Source organism: Globicephala melas, chromosome 11 (genome assembly GCF_963455315.2).
Source record: "Globicephala melas chromosome 11, mGloMel1.2, whole genome shotgun sequence".
Lineage (NCBI taxonomy): Eukaryota > Metazoa > Chordata > Mammalia > Artiodactyla > Delphinidae > Globicephala > Globicephala melas.
Genome location: NC_083324.2, coordinates 63,231,329 through 63,256,250, shown reverse-complemented (window position 1 = coordinate 63,256,250; position 24,922 = coordinate 63,231,329). Strand labels below are relative to the sequence as shown.

The window sequence follows — 24,922 nt, the reverse complement described above, 5'->3', positions numbered from 1 at the left end:
TGGGGCATGGAACAGTGACTTTATGCAGAAAGCCCGCAGACTGAGAAGATCATGAAGTAGTGTCCCAAAGAACCACCTTCCCAGAGTTAGAATTCAGGCTTCTTTTATACTAAAATGGGTGTGGTTGGTTGCTGCAAACTTCTTGGTGCCGAAATCCTTTGTTCTTGCAGCAGTCCACATAGGTCCAGTAGTAATGCTCCCGTAAACCTCCAACAAGACAAATGGTATTCTCTGTTCTGCAACTTTTTATCTCTGTATGAATGGAAAGTGTTATACCTTTAAAGCTCAGAGCCTTGAGAATGGGCTATCCTGTATATCTCAGGCTATAGGCAACACTCTTGTAGCAAAAGCAATAGATACAAAGGTTAAAGTAAAAGAAACAGATCCAACATGGACTCAGATTTGTTCTTCCCCATTACAAATACAGCTGTGGTGAGAGTGAAGCAGGTAGGTACTGTTGGGCTGGGAATGCGTTGGGGGCGCCCTTGAGCGCCTTGTTTTCCACTCCCCCTGAACTCACCTCAAGTGGGCATCACACACCCTGGGTCCCCAAAGGTTCTGATTCATAGGTCTTTACCCTTAAGGACTTCAGACAGTTCAGAGCTGTTCTCTGTTAAAACCACCCACTGATTTTTCCTCCTCCCTCTTCCGCTCTCCCATTCTGCCCCAGGCCTGGCTCTTGCTATGGAAGGAATGTCCCTCCATTCCCACTTATCCAAATTCTAACCATCCTCAAGGCCCAGCCCAAATGCTATCTCCTTCGGAAGCAATCCCTGATCTTCCACCTCCTTATCTCCTGAACATCTAGAAGTACTAGTTCTTTCTCCAAACTCCTAGTATTTCCTAACACTTCAATGAAAGCCCTTGTCACTTTTAACTTTGTGTTTTGGTTATGTATTCACTTCCTGACTCAGGGCAGGAGTCTCCTGGACTTATGAATTAGGCAAGGTGAGAAGGAAGAGGTTTGCAGGAAGCCAAGTGTGTGCACAGGATGGTCCTGGCTAAATTCAGGCAGTAAAGATGCAAAAGGGGGCTGAGACTTTCTTAAGGAAAATCTGGAAGGTGGGGATATCTTTTGAAAAGAAAAATCAGAGCATCCCACATGATATGCAGCTGGAGATGTAGAAGAGAAGGCTTGGTAAGACAAGTTTTTCCAGGCTGAATCAACCCAGATGACGTTGCTCAAGCAGGGAAAAGTAGCTGGCTTGGGGAGGAGGCGCTCAAAAGGATACTGATAGAAGCTGGGGAAAGAGGGACAGAGCTGAGTAGCACTAAAGAAGGAATTGTGGCAGATCACCAAATGGTAGCGACAGGTACAGGGACTGTGAGAAAGGGGAGGGGGGCTGCGAACCACGTGTGCATGCTACGTGATTAAGTTCAAACACATCTTCATCGAATAACCACTTGTATTTACATGCAAATATAGTCGCTTAGGCAATTAGCAGAGGTCTCAGAGGAGGGTTTTTTAGTCTGGAGCTTGTGCAGTCACTGAAAAAGAGAAGCAAGCTATCCCTGGTGTACTCCACGACTGACTTGCCCCTGGGAACCGGGCTGGTTCCAGGAGGACGAAGACTGAATCAGCCGGCCCTGCAGAGACAGGGGAGCAGCGGCCCCTCCCGGAAAGCGGCAAGGCGCCGGCCAAGTAGCGCATGCTCACTCCTCCCTCCCACCCCACCTCTTCGGGAAGCCGGCGATGCTTAGTGCGCAAGCTCCACCTGTCCCCGCCGACTCCTCCCTCAGGGGTGGAGACAAGCAGGGCCCAAAATGGCGGCTAGCCGCTACAGGCGTTTTCTTAGACTCTGTGAGGAATGGCCAGTGGACGAGACCAAAAGAGGCCGGGACTTGGGCGCTTATCTGCGGCAGCGGGTAGCGCAGGCCTTTCGGGAGGGAGAGAACACCCAGGTGACCAGACTGTGGGGTCCGCCTGCGGCGGGGAGGCGGTTGGGGCGAGGGGAGGAAAGGAGGAGGCAGGGCGGGGCCCACGAGCGGGCTGGCGGCGGGGCCCCGCGCTTGCGCGCGCCTTTCCTCCCTGGCCGCGCGTACCCGGGGACCCTCTTAACGCCCGGGGCAACTGCGGAGAGCGGCGATCCTATCCTCTACTCAGTACTTTCACCTGGCTGCGCGTTGGAGGTTCCTGAGGAGCTTTTTAAAAATCTAGATACCTGGGACCATACGACCTTATTGAATCAGAATCTCTGGGGGGTGAGGCCTTGCCCTCAGTGTTTTTAAAAGCTCTCGATGATTCAGGGTGCAGCCAGGGTTGAGTCCCACAACACCAGTCCTAGGTGGTGACAGTCATAGGCTTATTGCTCCCCTGACACGATGCCATTACCTCGAAGTGTGTGCAGTGATTGAGCTGATGCCCAAGGACCTATGCAGGGTCCCCGCTAAGCCTTGGTGTGCTTCCTGGGCCCTTGTAAGGCCGTGCGGCAGGTTTGAGTCCTCACCCCGTGCCCATGTGTGTGAGTAGTAGACCTGTGTTCTTGCTGTCCTCCAGGTTGGTGCTGCACTTCTGGGATTTGTTCATTCATACAGCACAAACTTATGGAACACTCACCATGTGCCAGGAACTTCCAGTTGCTGGGGAGACAGTAGTTAATTAGATGAGGTCCTGCCCACATGAAATCTAAGTTTACATCCTAGTTCAGGACACAATAAGCAAGTAGACACACATAGGGCAGTGCAGAGAAGTACTATGATGGATACGAAATAGAGTAGCATGGTAAAAGGGTAATATTAGTTATGATAGATAAAGGCTTACTGAGGAGGTGACACATAGATGAGACCTAAGGGAAGACGATGAGCCAACAATGAACACTTGGTGTTCTTTCAGGCAGTGCAATGGTCCTGAGGCAGGAAGCAGAAAGAAAGCCCAAGTGGCTGAAGGGTAGTGAGTGAAATGCCGTTTTCTAAGAGTTGAGTCAGAGGAGGACAGGAGTCAGGCACGGTAGGGTTTTATAGGCAGGCTCTGGTTAGGGGTTGGATTTTATCATAAGACCAGTGAGAAGCCTCTGGGGAGGTTTAGTCAGGGGGCTGATGTGACCTAGTTTACTGTTTTTTTTAAAGATCACTCTGGCTGTACCAGTGAATGGATTATAGGGAGGCAAGAATAGAAACAGTCACTCTGGTAGCCCAGGCAGGAAATGGTGGTGGCTTGGATGAAGATGGCAGCACAGGAGATGGAAGTGGCCACTTTGGGGTTGCAATGTGAAGGTTGCATCAACAGGACTTGCTGACGTATTGGATATAGGATAAAGGGAAAGAGGAACCAAGGATAACACCTAGATTGTTTTGGCCTGAGCAACTCGGTGCAAGGTGGTGCAGTTTACTGAGATGGGGAAGACGAGATGAGGAACAGGTGGGGTGTGGGAAGAACAGCTTTAGTTTGGTGTTAAGACATGTTAAACTTGAGATGCAAAGTGGATTTACTTCCAAGTGGAAATGTCAAAGTAGACAGTGGGATATTTGAGCTTGGGGCTCAGGCAAGAGGTCAGACACATGAGATGTGACACATACACACACAGCCTGAAGAAATGACTTTTGCGAAATTTGGCCACAACCTGTCAAAGCAGGAACATGGCTTTTTGGCAACTTAGCCCAACCCAGACCCAAAGCAGCCCACCTAATGGAGCAAGGACAACATGCCCAGTGGCATCATTGAAACCAAGTGCTGACTGGGTGGTGGGCATGGACGGAGTGTCTGGCTCAGGGCTTTGTTGGGGGGGTTTGGGGTGCCACACAACACTGAGGGCCTTCACACTTCTTACAGTGGTCTTCACTGGCCCGTAGTATAAAGATCTTGAAGGCAAGAGTCATAGTCCCAACTCTGCAAATCCCATAGCCCATAGACTTTCTAGGGCTATGCTCCCTTCACATTTTCAGTGTGAGCTTCCTGAGAATAGAGACGGTGCTATTTTTATCTTTCTCCCCACAGTGTCTAGCATAGTTCCTGGCACATAAAAGACACTCGGTAAATGTCTGAATGAATGGGTAAATAAATGATTGGTTATGGCTCATGAGACAAAAATCATTTGAATATAGTTGCAGATGTAGCAGAACTAGATGGAGAGAAGTAGTGAAGAGTGAGAAGGGAATATGTCTGTGCCCTGAGTGGTGAGAATTAATTTGTGAGCTTACTCTGTGTGGGGAACTGTAGGAACTACAGAAGAGGGACATAACCTGGTCCTTATCACCAAGGAGCCTACAGTTGGACAGACACGTGACTTGCTTTAATGAAATTCGAATGGTGAAACCAGCCAGCAGAGAAGCTGACAGAGGCTAGACCCCTGGGGAGGTGAGAGTATGACATTCACCTGCTTGACTGTTAGTGTAAGAGGAGCCAGAAAAGGAGGGTAGAGCTTTCTCTTTTGCAGTTGTCATCTTTTGTCGTCACCTAGGCAGATAGTTCTGATGAGTAGAAGGCCCACACGAATTTGAGTCATGGCTGCAGATGCAAGTCATGGCTCGGTTGATGGTTCCAGAGCAGCTCATGAGTGCCTCCCTGGTAGAGTGAACCAGTGCCTCATGATGGCAGCAGGCACATGACTCAGGACCACTGTTGTGGTACCTCATCCTGATGTCGTCCAAGAATGCACCTGGGCTTAGTAAATCTTGGTGGTAATTTTTAGAAGGAGCAGTCCCTTGCTGGAATTGAGAACAGTGCTGTGAGTCACTCCCACTGACACCCCCGGATCATTTATAAAGAACTTGAGAAAGCTGGCAGCCAGGGGCAGGCACTCGACCCAGTCAACTGATCGATGCGGAGCTCCCCCTCGGTTATGCCATGTGCCAGAAAGACAGGACTAGAGGGGGAGGCAGCTCTCCTCCGCTGCGTGTTTGTTCCTGTAGAGGAGAGGAGCAGGCAGTCCTGCTCTCAGCCTTGTGGCTTCCTGCATCTGAACAATAACGCTGAACGCGTGCATGACACACTTGCATGCATGGTCTCATTTAGTCTATTCCTTAGTGCAGCTGAGTTGAGGTCACCATCGCTGTTCCCATTTTACAGGTGAAGAAACAAAATCTGAAAAGAAAAACAACTTATTCGGGGTTCCCCAGGAGTTAAATGGCAAGACAAGTGAGCGTTGTCTTCTTTGTGCCTGAACTATCCTCAGCTCCCATTCCTCCCAAGTTATTTCTTCTTGTTAGAAAGGCCTCTTGTTCCGTGAACTTCAAGCCCTCCCTTCCCCTCACTTCCTGCTCAAGACCTCTTTGGACCATGGACAGTTTTGGCAAAGAATTAAACATCCTTCTGTTTACCCACCTGCTTTTCTTTGGCCCAGCCCCTACCTACCCAGTGTGGATGGGGAGAAAGATGGTCCTCAGGTGGGACACCAGCACAGAAAAGCCAGAACCACTAGAAAGCAAATTAATCATTCAGACTTGAAACCAGGGTACAAAAATAACTGCCTCCATTTATTCCACCACAGATTGCCCTTTGGGGAGCCTCACAGTCCACCTAAACCCACCAAGAAGGAGGTGGGAAGCAGAAACACACTAAACACCTCTTACACCCTCTATCCTATTGTGCAGTTTTTTAAAGCTAATGTTTATGGATTTTGCCCCCTTTCAGTTCAGTTTCCCTAAGAGAACGCATGTTCCCTGCAGCCCCAAGAGCTTAATAAAAGAATCACAACACGGAGGAAGGTGGCAAAACAACAGTAATTGTTGACTTAAGTACAGGGGAAGGTGCAAACTCTTCTAATGAGTTCATTAGATGCACAGGCAGCTTCCTAAAAGGTCCGTGGCAGCACCCACTTATCCAGCACAGGGCACAGCTCTGAGGAGCCACCCAGGAAGGGGCTCGCCCACCAGGGAGTTCTTGTATTAAATACCCAGGTTGAAATAATATCGGCCCCGTTTGAAAGGAGTTGAACTTTGTCTTGGATTGGCAGTAATGTACGTGATACGTCCAACTCCTCAGAGGGGAATTCAAAGGTTTTCTGTGATTCTGTTTTCTCAGTCATCCAGTCGGGGCCTGGTCTGTGGCTCAGTGTGGCGGGGTGTAGACCTGTGTGTGTTGGCAGTGGTGATGCCATCCAGCGTTACCCACCCCCGTGTGTGGGTCCTCTGAAGTCCAGTTATTGAGGAAGGGCCTGAGAACAGATTATGTGATTTTTTTTTTTTTTTCGGTAAGTGGTCCTGTCACTGTTGTGGCCTCTCCTGTTGTGGAGCACAGGCTCCGGACACGCAGGCCCAGCGGCCATGGCTCACGGACCCAGGCACACTACGGCATGTCGGATCTTCCCGGACCGGGGCACGAACCCGTGTCCCCTGCGTTTGCAGGCGGACTCTTAACCACTGCGCCACCAGGGAAGCCCAGATTATGTGATTTTTAGTTGTAATATTGAGCCCACTGCAAAACAGCCATTGTGAGGAGAATCATGTCAGAGAGGGAATGCAGGCATCTCCATCTCTTTTTCTCCCCCAGTTCCGGATGGAGCTGGAGGGAGTTAAGGTAGTGTTTAGACCAAGGCATGGCAGTTTTCTAGGCATGTTTAGAGATGTAGGTGCTCCTCCTGGAGGGCTAGATTATCCACCACTTTCAGTGGGTTACCACTTAGAGATCTTTGGGTCTGCCTGTTGCCTTCTGGAGTAATGCAGCTTTGTGAGGCCTTCACTGTTGTCTAATCCAGCCTGTGTCCCGCCGCCTCACCACACTCCAGCGTGTGCCCCAGCCCCAATGAGGGCTTCTTCTCATTGCCTCCCAAATTGGTCATAATGTAAATGGTTCTTTTTTTTTTTTTAAGTATATTTGATTTATAGTGTTGTGTTAGTTTCAGGTGTACAACAAAGCGATTCAGTTATATTGGGTTGGCCAAAAAGTTCATTCAGATTTTTCTGTAAGATGTTACCTGTTACCCCCTTTATACTATATATAAACTATATATGTATATACTACATATATGTTCTTTTTCAGATTCTTTTCCATCATAAGTTATTATAAAATAATGAATATAGTTCCCTGTGCTATACAGTAGGTCCTTGTTGTTTATTTTATATATATTAGTGTGTATCTGTTAATCCCAAATTCCTAATTTATCCCTCCCCTGCCTCCCCTTTGGTAACCATAAGATTGTTTTCTATGTAGGTGAGTCTGTTTCTGTTTTGTAAATAAGTTCATTTGTATCATTTTTTAGATTCCACAAATAAGTTATATGATATTTGTCTTTCTCTGATTTATTTCACTTAGTATGATAGTCTCCAGGTCTATCCATGTTGCTGCAAATGGCATTACTTCATTCTTTTTTTATGGCTGAGTAACATCCCATTGTATCTATGTACCACATCTTCTTTATCCATTCATCTGTCGACAGGCATTTAGGTTGCTTCCATGTCTTGGCTATTGTAAATAGTGCTGCTATGAACATTGGGGTGCATGTATCTTTTCTAATTAGAGTTCTAGTCTTTTCCAGATATATGCCCTGGAGTGGGATTGCTTGATCATATGGCAATTCTATTTTTAGTATTTTAAGGAACCTTCCTACTGTTCTCCATAGTGGCTGTACCAATTTACATTCCCACCAGCAGAGTAGGAAGGTTCCCTTTTCTCCACACACTCTCCAGCATTTGTTATTTGTAGACTTTTTTTTTTTTTTGCGGTACGCGGGCCTCTCACTGCTGTGGCCTCTCCCGTTGCGGAGCACAGGCTCCGGACACGCAGGCTCAGTGGCCATGGCTCACGGGCCCAGCCCCTCCGTGGCATGTGGGATCTTCCTGGACCGGGGCACGAATCCGTGTCCCCTGCATCGGCAGGCGGACTCTCAACCACTGCGCCACCAGGGAAGCCCTGTTTGTAGACTTTTTGATGATGGCCATTCTGACTGGTGTGAGGTGACACCTCGTTGTAGTTTCGATTTGCATTTCTCTAATAATTAGTGATGTTGAGCATCTTTTCATGTGCCTATTGGCCATCTGTATTTCTTCTTTGGAGAAATGTCTATTTAGGTCTTCTGCCCATTTTTCGATTGGGTTGTTGGTTTTGTTGTTGAGGTGTATGAGCTGTTTGTATATTTTGGAAATTAAGCCCTTGTCAGTTGCAATGTTTGCAAATATTTTCTCCCAGTCCATAGGTTGTCTTTTTGTTTTGTTTATGGTTTCCTTTGCTGTGCAAAAGCTTTTAAGTTTGATTAGGTCCCATTTGTTTATTTTTTCTTTCATTTCTTTTGCCTTGGGAGACTGACCTAAGAAAACATTTGTATGATTTATGTCAGAATGTTTTGCCTGTGTTCTCTCTTCTAGGAGTTTATAGTGTCATGTCTTATATTTAAGTCTTTAAGCCATTTTGAGTTTATTTTTGTGTATGTTGTGGGGAGTGTTCTAACTTCATTGATTTACATGAGGCTCTCCAGCTTTCCCAACACCACTTGTTGAAGAGAATGTCTTTTCTCCATTGTATATTCTTCCACCTTTGTCGAAGAATAATTGACTGTAGGTGTGTGGACTTATTTCTGGGCTCTCTATTCTGTTTCATTGATCTGTATGTCTGTTTTTGTGCCAGTACCATGCTATTTTGTTTACTGTAGCTTTGTAGTATTGTCTGAAGTCAGGGAGGGTTATGCCTCCAGCTTTGTTCCTTTTCCCCAGCATTGCTTTGGAATTCTGGGTCTTTTGTGGTTCCATATAAATTTTAGGATTATTTATTCTAGTTCTGTGAAAAATGTCATGGTTAATTTGATAGGGATCACATTAAATCTGTAGATTGCTTTGGATAATATGGCCAATTTAACAGTTTTAATTCTTCCAATGCAAGAGCATGGGATATCTTTCCATTTCTTTGAATCATCTTCAGTTTCCTATATCAGTGTTTTATAGTTCTCAGCATATAAGTCTTTTACCTCCTTGGTCAGGTTTATTCCTGGGTGGTTTTATTTTATATATATATATTTTGATGTGATTTTAATAGGGATTTTTTTAACTTTCTGATATAGAGAAAGGCAACTGATTTCTTTATGTTAATATTGTATCCTGCTACCTTGCTGAATTCATTTATCTGCTTTAAAAGTTTTTGTGTTGAGTGTTTAGGGTTTTCTGTATAGAGTATCATGTCATCTGCATATAATGACAATTTTTACCTCTTCCCTTCTAATTTGGATACCTTTTATTTCTTTTTCTTGTCTGATTGCTGTGACTAGGACTTCCAATATTATGCTGAATAGAAGTGGTAAGAGTAGGCATCCTTGTTTCATGCCAGATTTTAGTGGGAAGGCTTTCAGTTTTTCACTGTTGAGTATTACGCTGGCTGTGGTTTTGTCAAAAAGACCATTGATTATGTTGAGATATGTTTCCTCTGTACCCACTTTGGTGAGAGTTTTTAATCATGAATGGATGTTGAATTTTATCAAATGCTTTTTCTGCATCTGTTGAGACAATCATGTGGTTTTTGTCTTTTCCTTTGTTTATGTGGTGTGTCATACTGATTGATTTGCATATGTTGAGCCATCCTTGTTAACTTGGGATGAATCTAACCTGATCATGGTGTATGATCCTTTTTATATGTTGTTGGATTTGGTTTGCTAGTATTTTATTGAGAATTTTTACATCTATATCAATCAAAGATATTGGCCTGTGATTTTCTTTTTTGGTGGTGTCTTTGTCTGGTTTTGGTATCAGGGTGATGGTGGCTTCATAACATGACTTTAGGAGTGTTCCCTTCTCTTCAGTCTTTTGAAGAAGAGTTTGAGAAGGATCAGTTTAAGTTCTTTGTATGTTTGGTAGAATTCCCTAGTGAAGCCATCTGGTCCTGGACTTTTGTTTGCAGGGAGTTTTTTTTTTTATTACAGATTCACTTCTAGTGATCAGTCTGTTCAAATTATCTATTTCTTCTTGGCAATTCCCTGGCGGTCCAGTGGTTAGGACTTGGCACTTTCACTGCCATGGCCTGGGTTCGATCCCTGGTCAGGGATCTAAGATCCCGTGAGCCATGCAGCGTGGCCAGAAAACCCCCAGATTATCTATTTCTTCTTGATTCAATTTTGGTGGGATGTATGTTTCTAGAAACTTGTCCATTTCTTCTGGGTTGTCCAGTTTGTTGGCATATAATTGTTCATAGTATTCTCTTATGGCTTCTTGTATTTCTGTGGTATCAGTTGTTATTTCTCCTCTTTCATTTCTTACTTAGTTTATTTGGGTCCCCTCTTTTTTCTTCTTGGTGAGCCTAGCCAGAGGTTTGTTGATTTTTTTCTTTCAAAGAACCAGCTCTTGGTTTTATTGATTTTTTTCTTTTTTTTTTAAATCTCTATCTTATTTATTTCCTCTCTAATCTTTATTATTTCCTTCCTTCTGCTGACTTTAGGTTTTGTTTGTTCTTCTTTTTCTAATTCTTTTAAGTGGTAGGTTGGGTTGTTTATTTGAGATTTTTCTTGTTTTTTTGAGGAAGGTCTGTATTGCTATGAACTTCCCTCTAAGAAATGCTTTTTGCTGCATCCCATAGATTTTATATGGTTGTATTTTCATTGTCATTTGTCTCAAGGTATTTTTTAATTTCCTCTTTGAATTCGTCATTGACCAATTGGTTTTTTAATAACTTGTTTAGTCTCTGTGTAATCGGTTTTTTTTCTCATTTCTCTTTCTGTGGTTGACTTCTAGTTTCATGCCATTATGGTCAGAAAAGATGCTTGAAATAATTTCTGTCCTCTTAAATTTATCAAGGCTTGTTTTGTGTCCTAATATGTCGTCTACCCTAGAAAATGTGCTATGTGCACTTGAAAAGAATGTGTATTCTGGTTTTTTTGGATGTAGTGTCCTGAAAATACCAAATTAAGTCTAACTGTTCTCTTGTGTCATTTAGGATCTCTGTTGCCTTATTGATTTTCTGTTTGGAAGATCTGTCTGTTGATGTCAGTGGGGTGTTAAAATCTCCTACTTTTATTTTATTCCCATCAATTTCTCCCTTTATGTCTGTTAGTATTTGTTTTATGTATTTAGGGGCTCCTAAAGCATATATTGGGTTCATACATGTTAATGAGTGTAATATCCTCTTCTTGCATCAATTGTTTTGTCATTATATAGCATCTCTCTTTATTTATGGCCTTTGTTTTGGGTTTTGTTTTTCTTTTAAATAAATTTATTTATTTATTTATTTTTGGCTGCGTTGGGTCTTCGTTGCTGCACGCGGGCTTTCTCTAGTTGCAGCAAGCAGGAACTACTCTTCATTGTGGTGTGCGGGCTTCTCATTGCGGTGGATTCTCTTGTTGCGTAGCATGGCTCTGGGCATGCTGGCTTCAGTAGTTGTGGCACACAGGCTCAGTAGTTGTGGCTCTTGAGCTCTAGAGTGCAGGCTCAGTAGTTGCGGCTCATGGGCTTAGTTGATCCATGGCATGTGAGATCTTCCCGGACCAGGGTTCAAACCCATGTCCTCCGCATTGGCAGGTGGATTCTTAACCACTGTGCCACCAGGGAAGTCCCTATGGCCTTTGTTTTAAAGTCTATTTTGTCTGATATGATATTGTGACCCCCCCACTTCTTGTGATTTGTGTTTGCGTGAAATATCTTTTTCCATCCCCTCATTTTCAGTCTGTGGGTGTCCTTCGCCCAAAAGTGGGTCTTTTGTAGGCAGCGTGTTGTAGGCTCTTGTTTTATTATCCAATCTGCCATTCTATGTCTTTTGGTCAGAGCATATAGTCCATTGACATTTAAGGTAATTATTGACAGGTATGTATTTATTGCCATTTTAAATCTGGTTTTCCAGTTGATTTTGTATTTCTTCTTTGTTCCTTTCTTTTTGTTTTTCCTTTTGTGGTTTGATGGTTTTCATTTGTATTACACTTGAGTTCTCTTCTTTTTGTTTTTTGTGAATCTGTTGTATGTTTTTGATTTGTGGTTTCCCTGGTTTTCAAGTCTGTTAACCCATTACTGTATCTGCTTGCTTTAGACTGGTAGTCATATAAGCTTAAACACATTCCAAAAAATCTACATTTTCTTACTCCCCTCTCCCAAGTAAGAACAATTTGATTCTGATGTCCTATTTTACATTTTCATGTTTATCCTTTTGCCATTCATTGTAGTTATAATTGCTTCCACAAATTTTTTTTGATTTTTTTTTTTTTAATGTATGTTCTGGTTTATTTAAGTGATCTACAATCCTTTCATATATTTGCTTTTCCTATTGTGATTTTCCCTTTCCTATAGATTCTTTCTTCTTTTCTATTTAGAGAAGACCTTTCAGTATTCTTTTTAGGTTAGGTCTAGTATTGCTGTATTCTTTTAGTTTTTGCTTGTGTGAGAAATTCATTATCTCTCCTTCTATTATAAATGATAATCTTGCTGGGTAGAGTATCATAGGTTGCAGGTTTCTCCCTTTCAGGACTTTGAATATATCTTGCTACTCCCTTCTGGCCTGCAAAGTTTCTATAGAGAAATCAGCTGATAGCCTTATGGGGGTTCCCTTGTAACTTACTCTTTGTTTTTCTCTTGCTGCCTTTAAAATCCTCTCTTTTTAACTTTTGCCATTTTAATTATGATATGTCTTGGTGTAGGTCTGCTTGGGTTCATCTTGTTTGGGACCCTCTGTGCTTCCTGTACCTCAATATTTGTTTCCTTCTTTAGGTTTGGGAAATTTTCAGCCATAATTTCTTTAAATACATTTTCAATTCCCTTTTCTCTTTCTTCTTCTGGGATCCTTATTATGCCTAGATTGGCACGCTTTGTGTCCCATAGGTCTTTTATATTGCTTTCATTTTTTTTTTTCATTTGTCTTTTTGTCTGCCGTTCTGATTGGGTGATTTCCATTATTTTGTCTTCCAAATCACTAATTCATTTTGCATTATTTAGTTTTCTATATATTGCCTTTAGCTCAGTTTTCATCTCGGCAATTAAGTTGTCTGATTTTGATTGCCTCCTCTATAGTTCTTAGTTGCAGTGATCTGCATTGCTGTCGATGGCTTTTCTTAGCTCCTTCAGCATTTTTGTTACCTTCTTTTTGAACTCAGCGTCTGGTAGACTGGAGAGGTCTGTTTCATTGTTTGTTTTTTTAGGGGATTTCTCTTGTTCTTATAATTGGGAGTGGTTCCTCTGCTTTTTCATTTTACTTATATTACTCTAACTCTATGAATTCAGGGGAAACATTATCTACTGTGGTCATGGAGGGCTGTTTTTACGTGGAAACACCCCTGTGTAGCCTGTGTGAGTCTAATATTTTTGGTGCAAAGGCTGTTTTTGGTGTGGATGCCTGCCATGTCTTTCCTCAGGGTGTGCTGGCCCTTCTCCCCTTGATAGGGGGTGTGATTGTTGTGGGGACCAGAGCCTGCACTGGATGTTGGACAGGGCCTCCTCTTTGCTCTGTGGTTGTCACAGCCCTATCAGGGGCAGGGTCTGCTCCCCAGTTGTTGAAGTAGAAGCCCCCAGATCCGGTCCTAAACTGTGGTGTGAGGTAGGTGGGACAGGAGCGCTCCCACTGGGAAAGGAGCTGCTGTGTATTCCTCCCCAGGAGTTGTCTGCCCGGACATGCACTCTGTAACATCTCCTGTCACCTGGTGTGCGTGCTCAAAAAGTACACTGTTGTTGACACTGCCTTCGGCCCCACCTCTGCTGTGGGAATACCAGTAATCAGCTCAGGTATCAGCCGTGCTTCTGCGTGTGCGCGCCCACAAAGTTTGTTTTTGCTGGCCCTAGACCTGCCTCAGCTGGGGGAGTGCCAGTAATCAGCTCAGAGGTCCTGTAGACGCTGCCGCTGGCGTGAATTTGCTGAAGTCACGCACCCGCCAGGAATCGGTTCAGATTTCAGCCCTACCTCTGCGTGTTGGCAACCCACTGGCGCTTGTGTGCTCCCAGAGCTCATAATGGCGGAGCCGTGCCTGCCGTGAGCACCCAGAGAATGAGGCCGCTGTGGTGGGGTTACGCCCCGCCCGCTTCACACGCACGTTGACAGTAGACCTGGGCTCCATCCTGCACACAGCACCCCCAGCCTCGCCCCGGACCACACTCCAAGCACTTCAGGCTGTCTCTGCGCAGCCAGAGTGAGTCCTCTGAAGCCCGAGTTCCAGCCCCCAGCCTCTCCGCACACCAGCAGGCATGTGTCTTGGGCTGGGAAGTGCAGCAAGGTAGCGTGGACTGTCTGTGCTGGTCTCCCTCTGTCCTGCCTGCCACAGGCCGGCTGCTGTGCTCTCCTCTGAGGCTCCCTATCTGTCCAGTGGACCTCCCAGTCCGTGAAGGGGGTTCCCAGGGTAAAGGAACCTTTCCCCTTTGAAAGCTCCCTCCCGGGGCACAGGTCCCATCCTGATTCCTGCTTTTTTTTTTTTCTTTCATCCTATCTGGTTATGTGGTGATCTTTCTTGCAGCTTTGGTTGTATGAGATCTTCTGCCAGTGTTCAGTGGGTATTCTGTGAGAATTTTTCAACATGTAGATGTGTCTTTCATGTATTTGTGGGAGGACGTGAGCTCCACGTCCTTCTATTCTGCCATCTTGATCTCTGCTCCCAGGTTCTTAACCTTTGAGAACCTAGTGCACTGTGGACCAAAGCCCAGACACAGAACTTGTCAAGAATCTGGTGGCTTCCCAGGCCTTGAAGCACTCCTTGGCGCAGCTTAAGACCCTGCCTGCCTGGACCATCCTTGTCCCCCTGCCTTTTCATGCCTCTTCCTCCCAGTCCCTCCTCTGATCCCCATTCTGCCCAGCTCTGAAGTCTACACTCCTCAAAGTGAGAGACTCTGACTCCCCATCACTCTGTGACCTGTCACTGCAGTGAAACGCAAACCTGCCCTGTAAGGGAACCACACCTGCCATGTGAGCCAGGCCTGGTAACTAGCTCCTGCTCCTGATCTCCTGTAACTCTTGGCACTCAGTTACACTCTGTCCTGGTCATTTTTTATTTTCAATGTGTGTGTATCTTCTTGTCTCAGCTTGATTGCCAACTTCTCTGGAGCCGAGGCTGGGTCTTTATGTCCCCTCACAGCCGCCTAGCAGAGCTCTCTACATAGTAGATGCTCAAGAAATAGATTTTCAGTTGAATTCAAGGGAATAGACTCCCATAATGGAATGAACTCATTTCAGAAGTTCATTACCAAGTCATGAAAACCTTTTCTCATAGATCCTTCTGGACTGAATCCAGCTGTACCTTAATTAGCAAAGCAATTTGCAACACGTTCCCAAAAGTGCTTATGCATCCCTTTGTGTGACTGGAATAGGGGCCACTGTACCACCCAAAATTCAATTTTGAAAATCAAAATCAGTGCCTGCGGCAGTGATGTAGATTTGTATGTATAAAAGTTTAATATGGTAAAGAGAAATTTACTGACGACTGAGCGGGGGAAATGCAAAAGGAGCCAAAAGAGAGCCGAAAAGGACACTTTGTCACTTGAACATCTATTTTATTCAAATTTAGGGAGCAGAGCTGAATTTTTCATAATATCCCACTGCTGCCTTTTTTAAACCCAGCTTTGCTATTAGTCCTAAAATGTCCATAATCTCATTAGGTGTGAATGCAAAATCAGGTAGTTTAAAGCTTGTATATAAGAATATTTCTAAAAGTGCACAGTACACTTCATCGGGAAAACTGTGTATTTCAAAATTCAGCGATGTTTGCGCTGGAGTCTGTGAATAGAGTGTAGGATGTAGGTATGTGGTGAGGCTTCCGGAATTAGACAAGTACTTCTATTGATGTACTTTTAAGTAGTAAATAAGACAATTTTGTAATTGCTGAGCTTGGATTGGGTGTGACTAGGAACCCAGAACTGGCCTTGGCTCCATCTCTGCTTAGGCAGTAATAACTTGGCTTGAAGTTGCCGTACCTCAAACTCTCATCACCTCCACTGAGCTACTTTTACAGCCTCGTACAGACACCTTCTGACCTCAGATGAGAAATTGGGTGACAAGGTCCTTTTTTGGTGATTTGTTATTTATAGGTGCTTCTCAGATTATTCTTTGAGGCTCCAGGCTTTATGGAAAGTATCTGGGAGACTGTCTCTTTAATACTGAAGGACTTTTGAGAGGTTCAGGGAACACAGAGGGTCACTTTGGTTTTTGAGTAATGCTCTGTACGGTGACCCCATCCTCTCTCTCTGTGTCCCTCCCCTCTGCCCTACTTTTCTGTCGGAGGTGGGAAAAGCTGAGCAGGAAGGAGACACCCTGCTCGCCCCACCGAGGGTACAGACGGAGGTGGCTGAGCAGCCCTCCGGCCAGCTCTCACCGTTAGATTTGGAGGAAAGGCAGGAGGGGACTCCTTTTGGCAGCATCTCTGAAGGTGAGGATCTGGTGGGAGCGCGGGTCTGGTGAGGACGCGATGTGTTGGTGGTCTGCCGGCAGTGAGGGAGCCCAGGAGAGAGGCGCTGGGCAGAGGCAGTGCTGTGAATGCCTTTCTTAATTAAGAGCTGGGTTGGGAGGGTGGTCGGTGGTGGTGGGAGGGGAAGGTCGGGTTGCACGGCCATCAGGTGGAGGACAGGTGCTGCAGACAGCCACTCGCTCAGCAGAGACCAAGGGTCAGTGCGTGATCCCCACCAAGCTGATCATGAAACACTTGGGGACCACTGAGAGCCATCAAGCTCAGGGCCGGAGGTCCAGTCAGGGACAGAGTGAAGCTTCGGTGATTTTCCATCCCTTCATCACTTCACCTCCAGCCATACCCGGCAGTCACACCAGCAGCACTGATCCGCTGATGTGTCCTAATTGCTGTCCCCTGGGCGTGTGCATGAGCTGGTCCTGTGCCTGGAGAGCCCCACGTCCTACTGGTAACTTCCGCCCACCCTCGCCGTGACCCTTGGCAGGGCTTCATTGGCTCCGCTGATGGTGTCAGGGGCCCTCCACGCACCCCTCATTCCGCTGTCACCGGGATCGTCCTGAAGTCTTCTTTCGCCTTGTAGTTAGTGCAGTAAAGGCCTGTGTTTACTATAACTATTTACTACTAATAGTAACCAAGACTAATCCCTCACATTCATCAGTGTTCCTGGCCCTGAATTCAGAGCAGTCCAGGCATTATCTTACTTATCCTCACATCGCCCTCAGAAATAGGGACAATTATTATCTTTTCTTTTAAAAGAAAAGTTAAGTTGGGCAGTATGTTTCAAAAATGTCAATGCTGGGAAGACAAAGGCCGAGGAGGTGTCCTGGCTGCAAGGAGAAAGAAACGTGACAGGTAGTGCAGGAGGCGATCCTGGGCCTAAAGGACTGTTTTTTGCTGTAAAGAGTTTTACTGAGACAATTGACAGAGTTGGAATATGGACAATGGAACAGATAGAAGTGTTGTATCAATGTTAAATGTCCTGAATTTGGTCATGGAACTGTGGTTATATGAGAGAATGTCGTTCTTAGGAAACATACTGAAATATTATGTATATATAGATATAGAGAAGGATAAAGGAAAAGTGGGAAATTTTTTTTTAAGTGTTGGGGGCATTGGGAGATGGAGTGATTTGCCCAGTACCCCTTAGCTGGTAAGGGATGAGATCCAAATGCAGGCAGTTGGACTCCACAGCTCCCCACAGCTATGCACACCTGCTCTTACATGGGCTGGGCACACTGTAGGTTCTCTTAAATTTATAAGCAGACACATCTGTACAGGTATGAAGAGGGCAAGCAAATGATGAAATGCACAATTATCTTTTGATAATCTACATAATATTCTTTAAAAGTTTGGCTGGTGTTACCCTCTTTTTCCTTTTGCATCTTGTGCCTTCTGTTCGTCTATCGTCTGGTTAGCTCTTAGTTTTGCATGCCCTGCTGAAGACAGAACATTCAAAACGCTTTCCCCCAAAGTGTATGCTGCAGAATTCTGTTCCAGCTGGACTTTCCTTGGAAGCGCCGCCCGATAGGGAGTCAGACTCATGTGTTAATATCCGTTCTTCTTTTTCAGCCTTTAGCCCCAGTGCACTCAAATAATGCCTTTGATCATTAGTCAACAAACACTGGCTGCCTCCTCAGCCCATCACCCTTTCTCTTCTGATGTGGCTACCTGGGCGTTCTCATGATGGGTGGCCTGAACCTGGGGATGGATTGAGTGGAACTCAATGACAGGATTGTCTTTTTTGTTTGCTGTAAAGTGGGGACCTTATTTGACATGCACACGGAGGCAGAAGTGGAGCTGCCTATTAAAATGCTTAACTACTGATTTATTTATGCTCTGCCTTCTTCGAGAAAGGATTTAAGTTGGAAAAATCCATCATTTGAATTCTGGGAAAAAACATTGAAGAGAAAGTTTCATCCTGGGGAGCTTTCAGAATTCTTGGCAGAATAATACAAGGAACTGTAGCTAAATAGTGGCAAAGGCAGAAGGAAGGGAAAACTTCCTAAGAGGTATGAGAGGGAAAAACCCACCCCTCATCTGCATGTTGCCCGCGTTCCCTGGAACTTCCAGCAGGGCCATCCGGAGTATTGCTTTCTTTTCCCCTTTCTATTTGCAAGGCTTCCTAACAGGACCTAACTGGATTCTCCCTCTTGGTTCTCCTCAGTTCACCTGTTTCATCCTAAAATACTACTTTCTTCATGTTTCTTTCCTTGTAAAATTCAACAGCTCCCCACTTACCACAGATGAAAGCTCAGATGATTTTTTTTCCTTTCATAAAAGAATCTTTATTTAATACATTTCATATTGAAGGTTTAATTCAAAAAGCTCTTTCTTTTTCTCCCACCCAGGCTCTTTTACCTGCATGTTCAGGCCCTCAGCCAGATGGTCTGGTGTGAGGCATAGGTATAGATAGCATCCCTGCCTCCTCTGCCCTGCTCATGCAACCGCCCCCACCAGGAAGGCCCCCTCCACTCTCCCCAGCTCCTGTGCATCCTTCAGAAACCAGCTTAGTCTCACTTCCATGATCCGCTGACCTCCTCTGACTTCTTGTGGCCCACATTGCCCCTAGCACTCCTGGAGTGTTGTGTTTTTACCGCAGTGCCTCCCACCGCGGTGGCTTGCTGGTTCACAAGTCACAGGTGTTCAGCAAATGTTTGTTTGCCAGTTGAGTTTTCCTGCAGGTTGGGGAGCTGCTGAGGTGGAGCCATTATTCCAAAAAGGTGATTTCTGACCGTGGGACCTGTGGTCAGAGAAGCCAGCTCTGAGCTGCAGGCCTGCTTCCTGTCCTTCCTGGAGGCATACGGTACAGACCCGTGTGGGGGCAGGGCTCATTTGCTCACTTTCTTGGAGGTTTTGTTTTTCAGGTTTCAGAGCCTGAGGCCTGTGATCAGATGTACGAGAGCTTAGCACGGCTCCATGCAAACTACTACAAACACAAGGTGAGTGGGCCAGTCTTTTGTGTTGTCCCCAGCCCTCCGACTGGAGATGACCAATAAGAGTGAGTGAAATCTGATTATACGATGTTCTGTAAAGAATTGTGGTTTTGCTACTTTCAAATGTAACCAGTAATTTCAACCAAGCCGACTAAGGCACCTGGTAGAGGCTTTTAGGTCACCTAAATGAAAGCCGTTTTTAATTTTGAAGAAAAGCCATGTGTTTTATATGCCAGTGGATGCTTCCGGGTGTATCTGACAACTCTTGGATCTCACACATATTTTCCCACCCCCTCTGACGGAACTGGTCTTCCCCACGCTCCGGTGATAAAGATGGGGTGACTGGGAAAGTCCTGTCAGACAAAGCTGGGCCTCTGCTCGGCCCTGACATGATTGCTGTCAAATTCCGTTTAGTGTGTTTTTTCCCCAGGCTTGAGAAATGTGCTCAGTAACCACAGATTTACACAGCCAAATGCCTAGTCTGTATGAAGAGGGGATTTCTTCTAAATCCTCACTGCTCAAAGTGTGGTCTGTGAGCAGCAGCATGGGCACCACCCGGGGCTGGTTAGAAATGCAGAATCATAGGCCCCACCCAGGCTCCCGAGGCCCAGCCTGCATTTTCCAGAGGGTTCAGGTGCGTGTTCACGTCAGAGCCGCCTCTCCAGACCGGACTGGTTTGGCCTCCAGGTGGCGTTGTGCTTCTCCTTCTGGCCTCCAGACACCCATGGCCTGTGAACTGCAGTTAGAGTGTGGCTTCTGTCCAGGATCATCTAGTCCCGGGTTGTGCTGCAGAACTAATCTTCTCTCCCCTCCCTCTCTCTTCCCCTCTGCCCCGTGTGACCAGTACCCTCGCCCCAGAGACACAAGCTTCAGTGGTCTGTCCCTGGAAGAATACAAACTGATCCTGTCCACAGGTATGGAAAGCACAGCTGCTGCCCTTTCTGGTTGGTTTGCAAATGAGTCTTTGTGTTTGAGCGGCCAAGGGGAATTGTCTAATAAGACAGTTTTGCCTGATGGTAAGTCTTGTGGAATAGCCCACAGGAAATTCTGAAGCTACAGGGCTCATGCTTTTTTGGCCACAGAACATGGAGAAGGTCAAAGGCATTATTTAAAAAAAGCAAATCCATCTTTAGAGCTTTTAAATTCAAGGCTGGGCAGCAGGGAACAGGGGAATATGTATTTGCCAAATGGAAGTAGTTGAAATCAGGATGGAAGGAAAATAATTTTATCTTTATGGCCCTAAGGGGGCTTTATAAACATGAGGGTTTTAATTAAAACAAAAAGCCATTCAATAGACGTGTATGGGGATATCCGCCTAAGAGTTATCTGACCCAGGGGACGTGGTCTGTGGGTTAGATATGGGTTTAACTAGGTATGGTTTGGAGTCCTTGATAGACCGATTAACAAGAAAGGAAAAACCCTGTCTAGCCCGGCCCCTCCTTACTTCCCCATCTCCATTGTCACTGAAGGGGGACGTGGCGGGTGGTGGCAGGGGAAGCCTGGGTTGAAACAGGCAGGTTCTGGAAAATTAACTATTTTTATTGCCAAGGATACCACATATAAAAATAGGCTAACCTTTTCTGGGAGGGCACGGCCCTGAAACATTGCCTCCTGGTACTCTAGAAATTTCTCTTTCCTATTCCTCTGGCAGCCTTCAGCAACTAAGGTTTGAGAATTTAGGCTTCCAGAAAACTCTTAACCTTCTCAACAGATTAAAACCTGGTGGTGTCATCTGCTATTGTATGTTGACTGATACTATTTTTATATTTACTCTCTGGAAAACTGGGGTAGAGATATTTTGGCCAGGCAGAATCACTTTATTGGCAATTTTTTTTAAAGTGTGTATGTGTGTGTGTATACACACCCACATACACATATATATAAACAAATGGTACCCCCATGTCCCTGGGCTCATGTAATTACCAGCATCGATGCACAGTGTCATTGTGAGGACCCCGAAGAGTTTGAGCAAAGTTTGAACTTGAAATTAGAATGGAAAGAAGTTCCAGAGGCTCAGCCTCTGCCTCTTGGTTAACTTCGGGACGTCTGAGTTCGGAGACAACGGGCCATAGCCAAGGAGGGGGAGATGTACGACTCCCCACCACTGGCCTGTGCTGCAGCTTGTCGTGGCTGGGAGTTCAGCCTTAGGAAATTAGCTGATAATTTGCTTTCACAGCAAGCCTCTTATTTTTGTTGTGACTCTGTGGAATAAGCTTACTGAGTGTTTCCTCTGACAGGGCAGGACACCTTGCAGTGTTTGTCATGAGGATTTGAGGGCCTGGCAAGTCAGAAATGTGGCCGCAGTCTAGGTCCCGAGTGTGTCCATCCTGGCTTGGGGTCCCAGGAGTCTCTGAAGGAGGCCTCGGCATCCGTTTTGTGCCCCACGAAGGAAGCTGGACTTCTGGAAAAGTCCCAGGGTGGAATGCTGGCCGGGGTACAGTGCGTGTCCTAATTTAGTCAAGAGCCCACTGACAATAAATGTTAATAGATGATGTAAGTTACCTTTTTGTTCAGAAAAGCTATTCTTTTTCTCCAGAAGTTTTATTAAGAGATGAAAATCCAGGCTATGAAATTTAAATAATGTGAAAATCTAAACTTAAAATACAAGTAAAATTAGGTGTCATAGAACTTTAGCCCTGGACAGACTTTATACCAGTGGTTCTCAACCCGGGAGCGATTTTGTCCCCCAGGGACCTGTGGCAATGTCTGGAGACCACTTTAGTTGTCACAGCTTGCGGGGGGAAAGGGCAGTTTGCTACTGACATCTAGTGGGTAGAGGCCAAGATGCTCCTGCAGTGCCAGGTCAGCCCCACAACAAAGAATTATTAGTCACCTCCATTATTTACTTTAAGACTCACAACTTTTGAGGCAGGTGTTTTGATCTCCACTTTGCAGATGAGGAACCCGAGGCTCAGAGAGTTAACTGATTGCTTGAGGGGACCCAGTGTGGAAATGGTGGGCAGGGATGGGGGCCCAGGTCCAGCTCCCTCCCGGGTGCCTGCTCAACTCCACAGCGTGGGGTGGACCCAAGTGTCTGGGGTCAAATCCCAGCTCCACCACTTCCTAGCCGTGTAGCCTGCTCAAGTTCCTTAACCTCACTCTGCCTCAAGTTTCCACATCTGTAAAATGGACAGTAAGGTCTGTGTGGCTCAGGCCAAGTTTTGAGATAAGCCTCTGGGCCTGTGCGTTGTGTAGCTGATGCTACAGCGCCTTTTCTTTGCTCACGTGGAGCAGAGCGGAGAGGGCCCTGCTTAGATGGTGAATGATAATTGGATGTGAACAGAGGCCACTGTAAGGACGGTCTCTGGTACACAAGTGCTCATCCACACTTGCATTTATTTGTCTGTTACCCTGCCTGATTTGCTGATCAGAAGTTGGGGCTACACTTCCCTTTCTTAGGAACATACTGTGAAAAGCGAGACATGCCTGTGTGGCGAAAGCCCTGTGGGGCCAACCTGTGTAATCATTTTAGACTTCAGCCTTTTTTCGTTGTCTTCTCCTTTTGCAGATACCTTGGAAGAGTTTAAGGAGATGAATAAAGGCATGTGGAAGAAACTGCAGGAGAAGTTTGCCCCCAGGGATCCCGAGGAGAAGCATAAGGCCTGGGCTCGGGCCTTAACACGCCCACATACCTAAGCGTAAAGTCGTGGACGTTGCCATTATCAATAAAATGCCCTGATTTCCCTTTCCTTGTAGTTCGGGAATCTCATCTGGCCTTCACAAGAAAGGAAGCCCTTGTTGCTGTAAAGAAAGCTCTGGCCTGAGGAGGGACGCCAGTTGAGCATCCGCCCGCCCACCAGTCAGGCTAGGATGTCCTCCAGGAGAGGAAGTGCGGGTCTCCGTCTGGGCCTGAGAAGGGATGGTGACGGGCCCTCTGGGCAAGGTGCTTCCTGCACGGCCACAGGAGCCCCACCTGCCAACAGAGGTCTGGCTGGCTCCTGGCAAGATTCACAGGCTCTCTTTTGTTTTAGGAGCTCCTGGGAGAGAGCCAAAAATAGCATTCAGTACTGAAGAAGGCGTCCTGTTGCAAACAGAAAGCAACAGGAGGTGTATGACAGAGGGATGAGAAAAGCCTGCTTGGCCCTCCTCCCCACTGACTCAGAAGGCCAGAGCTCAGTCCTCTGCCCCTGACCTTGCAGAAAAGCCATGTTCCAAGTTGGCTTAAGGGGCAGAGTAGAGCTACCAACAGGCCAGGCAGGGCCCCGGCTTGAGTCGGCTTCAGCACTCGGGGCGGGTTCTGTGGGAGGCCACATGGCAGGCCCCCTCCCCTGGCCGGGGACACGCACAGGGTCACCTTATTACTCCACGGGACCTTAGCTCTTACCAGTAGATGTTTACATTCCCTACTTCAGGTTTCTTGTCAAGAACAGAGCTGAGAGAAGGGGTAGGGCAGGGCCGACAGCACCCCTTGTTGGGAAGAAGTGGAAAGGGTTCTTAACCTCATTTTACCTGGACTCCTCACTGTGTTTTGAAATGCATAAAATAAAATTCATAGGATTATGATAGAAACCAGTTATCCCGTAGTACAGTTCTGTCCCGGAATCGCTGCAAGACGGGATGGCATTCAGCATCTCCCAAGAGCCCAAGGTTAGGCCAGCAGGCAGGGCTCGTATTCTGTCCTCCGCCAGCGCCACGTTACCACCCACCCCAGCCCCTGAGGAGCACGGGAGCCAGCCTCCCTTTCTAACGGACTAGATTTATTAATTTATTTAAGGTAATTAACGTATTAGTTCTCGGGCCAAAGGATTTGTAAAACATTACACCAAAAGGAGAAAACACAAGCAGTCAAAACCAGCCCCTGTTAACACGCCCCAGCCCTGTCACCTGGGCTTGTGACTCTTGCCCAGGAGGTGCGGGAGGAGGCAGGTCTTAGGACCAAGCCTGTGGTCACCAGTCCAGCCAGGGCTGTGCGGAGCGGGTGGCGTGGACTTGGACACTGAGGTCTACGCACTGTATACGGCAGTTCTGAGGCACAGGGGGGCTGCACGGCCCTGGCCAGGGCTGAGCCTGGCACCGTGAATAAGTTAAATAACAAAGCCCTAAAATCACTAGCGACAGCATCACCGCGCCCCTCCAGAGGCGGCAGTAACCAAAATGTAGTGCTTGGAATAAAATGGAGACGCCACTCCTAATCACCCACCAGGAGGAATACAAAGGCACGTCAGTCATAAGGGACAAAGCAATAGTCCTTTAAGAGGACTTACTTAGGCATTAAGGTAAGCCGAGTCCCACTGAGTTTCTGAGTTTTTTTTTATGAGCTTGGTCTGGGCAGCACTGTCAGCTCTAGTTTCCCCTCTAAGCTGTTCAGAGTCTATGTTGGCCCGGGGCGGGGTCTGGCAGAGGTGGAGCTGGGGGTTGGGTGGGGACCTGGCCTTGAGGGGCGGTGTTCCCACTCTCAGCTCTCCAGTGTCGCATGTGGCCTGACGGGCCTTCCGTGGCTCCACTCAGCGGCTCATGCAGTTCTGGACATCCACAAAGCCCAGGCGCTGCCTGCGTTTCCGCTGCTCCGTCATCTAGATTTAAACAGATGCCGTCAGGTTGGATCAGGCTGCCCAGAACCCACCCTCCCTCCCAGCTGCGGTTCAGCCCTGGCGGCAGGCCAAGACGCCCCCAGGGTGTAGCAGGGATGTCAGCCCCAAACTCTTGTCCTCAGCGCGTCACAAACCACTGATTTGGTGCAGCTGGGAAAGCACCCCACCTAAAAGAGGGGCTGCCGATTTCATTTAGTCACAGCCAGATGGAGCGGAGGATGCTCTGGGCAAGAGGGGATCTTTCTTG

The 24,922-nt window shown here is 46.4% G+C and overlaps 2 protein-coding genes across 5 annotated transcripts in view; one reads left to right on the top strand and one right to left on the bottom strand.

The window, feature by feature from the left end:
- Positions 1-1,724: 1,724 nt before the first annotated feature.
- UQCC2 (ubiquinol-cytochrome c reductase complex assembly factor 2) lies at positions 1,725-22,833 on the top strand. The gene is made up of 4 exons (XM_030871046.3): positions 1,725-1,902; positions 19,076-19,150; positions 19,989-20,058; positions 22,653-22,833. Exons 1-4 carry the CDS (start codon positions 1,765-1,767, stop codon positions 22,778-22,780), a joined length of 411 nt encoding a protein of 136 aa, XP_030726906.1. The 5' UTR covers positions 1,725-1,764; the 3' UTR covers positions 22,781-22,833.
- Positions 22,655-24,922, bottom strand: part of ITPR3 (inositol 1,4,5-trisphosphate receptor type 3) — a 67,775-nt gene continuing 65,507 nt past the window's right edge. For all 4 annotated transcript variants that reach the window (XM_030871042.2, XM_030871043.2, XM_060307546.1 and 1 more), the window contains one exon: positions 22,655-24,657. In XM_030871042.2, the coding sequence (XP_030726902.1) occupies positions 24,589-24,657 (69 nt within the window). In that variant the 3' untranslated portion in view covers positions 22,655-24,588. The remainder of the gene's footprint in view (positions 24,658-24,922) is intronic.

Bases quoted from the DNA above. Each gene is read 5' to 3' on its own strand.
- UQCC2 (XM_030871046.3), top strand. From the start codon at position 1,765: ATGGCGGCTAGCCGCTACAGGCGTTTTCTTAGACTCTGTGAGGAATGG. The intron at 19,151-19,988 runs GTGAGTGGGCCA...CCGTGTGACCAG, and splicing joins CAAACTACTACAAACACAAG to TACCCTCGCCCCAGAGACAC. The intron at 20,059-22,652 runs GTATGGAAAGCA...CTCCTTTTGCAG, and splicing joins CAAACTGATCCTGTCCACAG to ATACCTTGGAAGAGTTTAAG.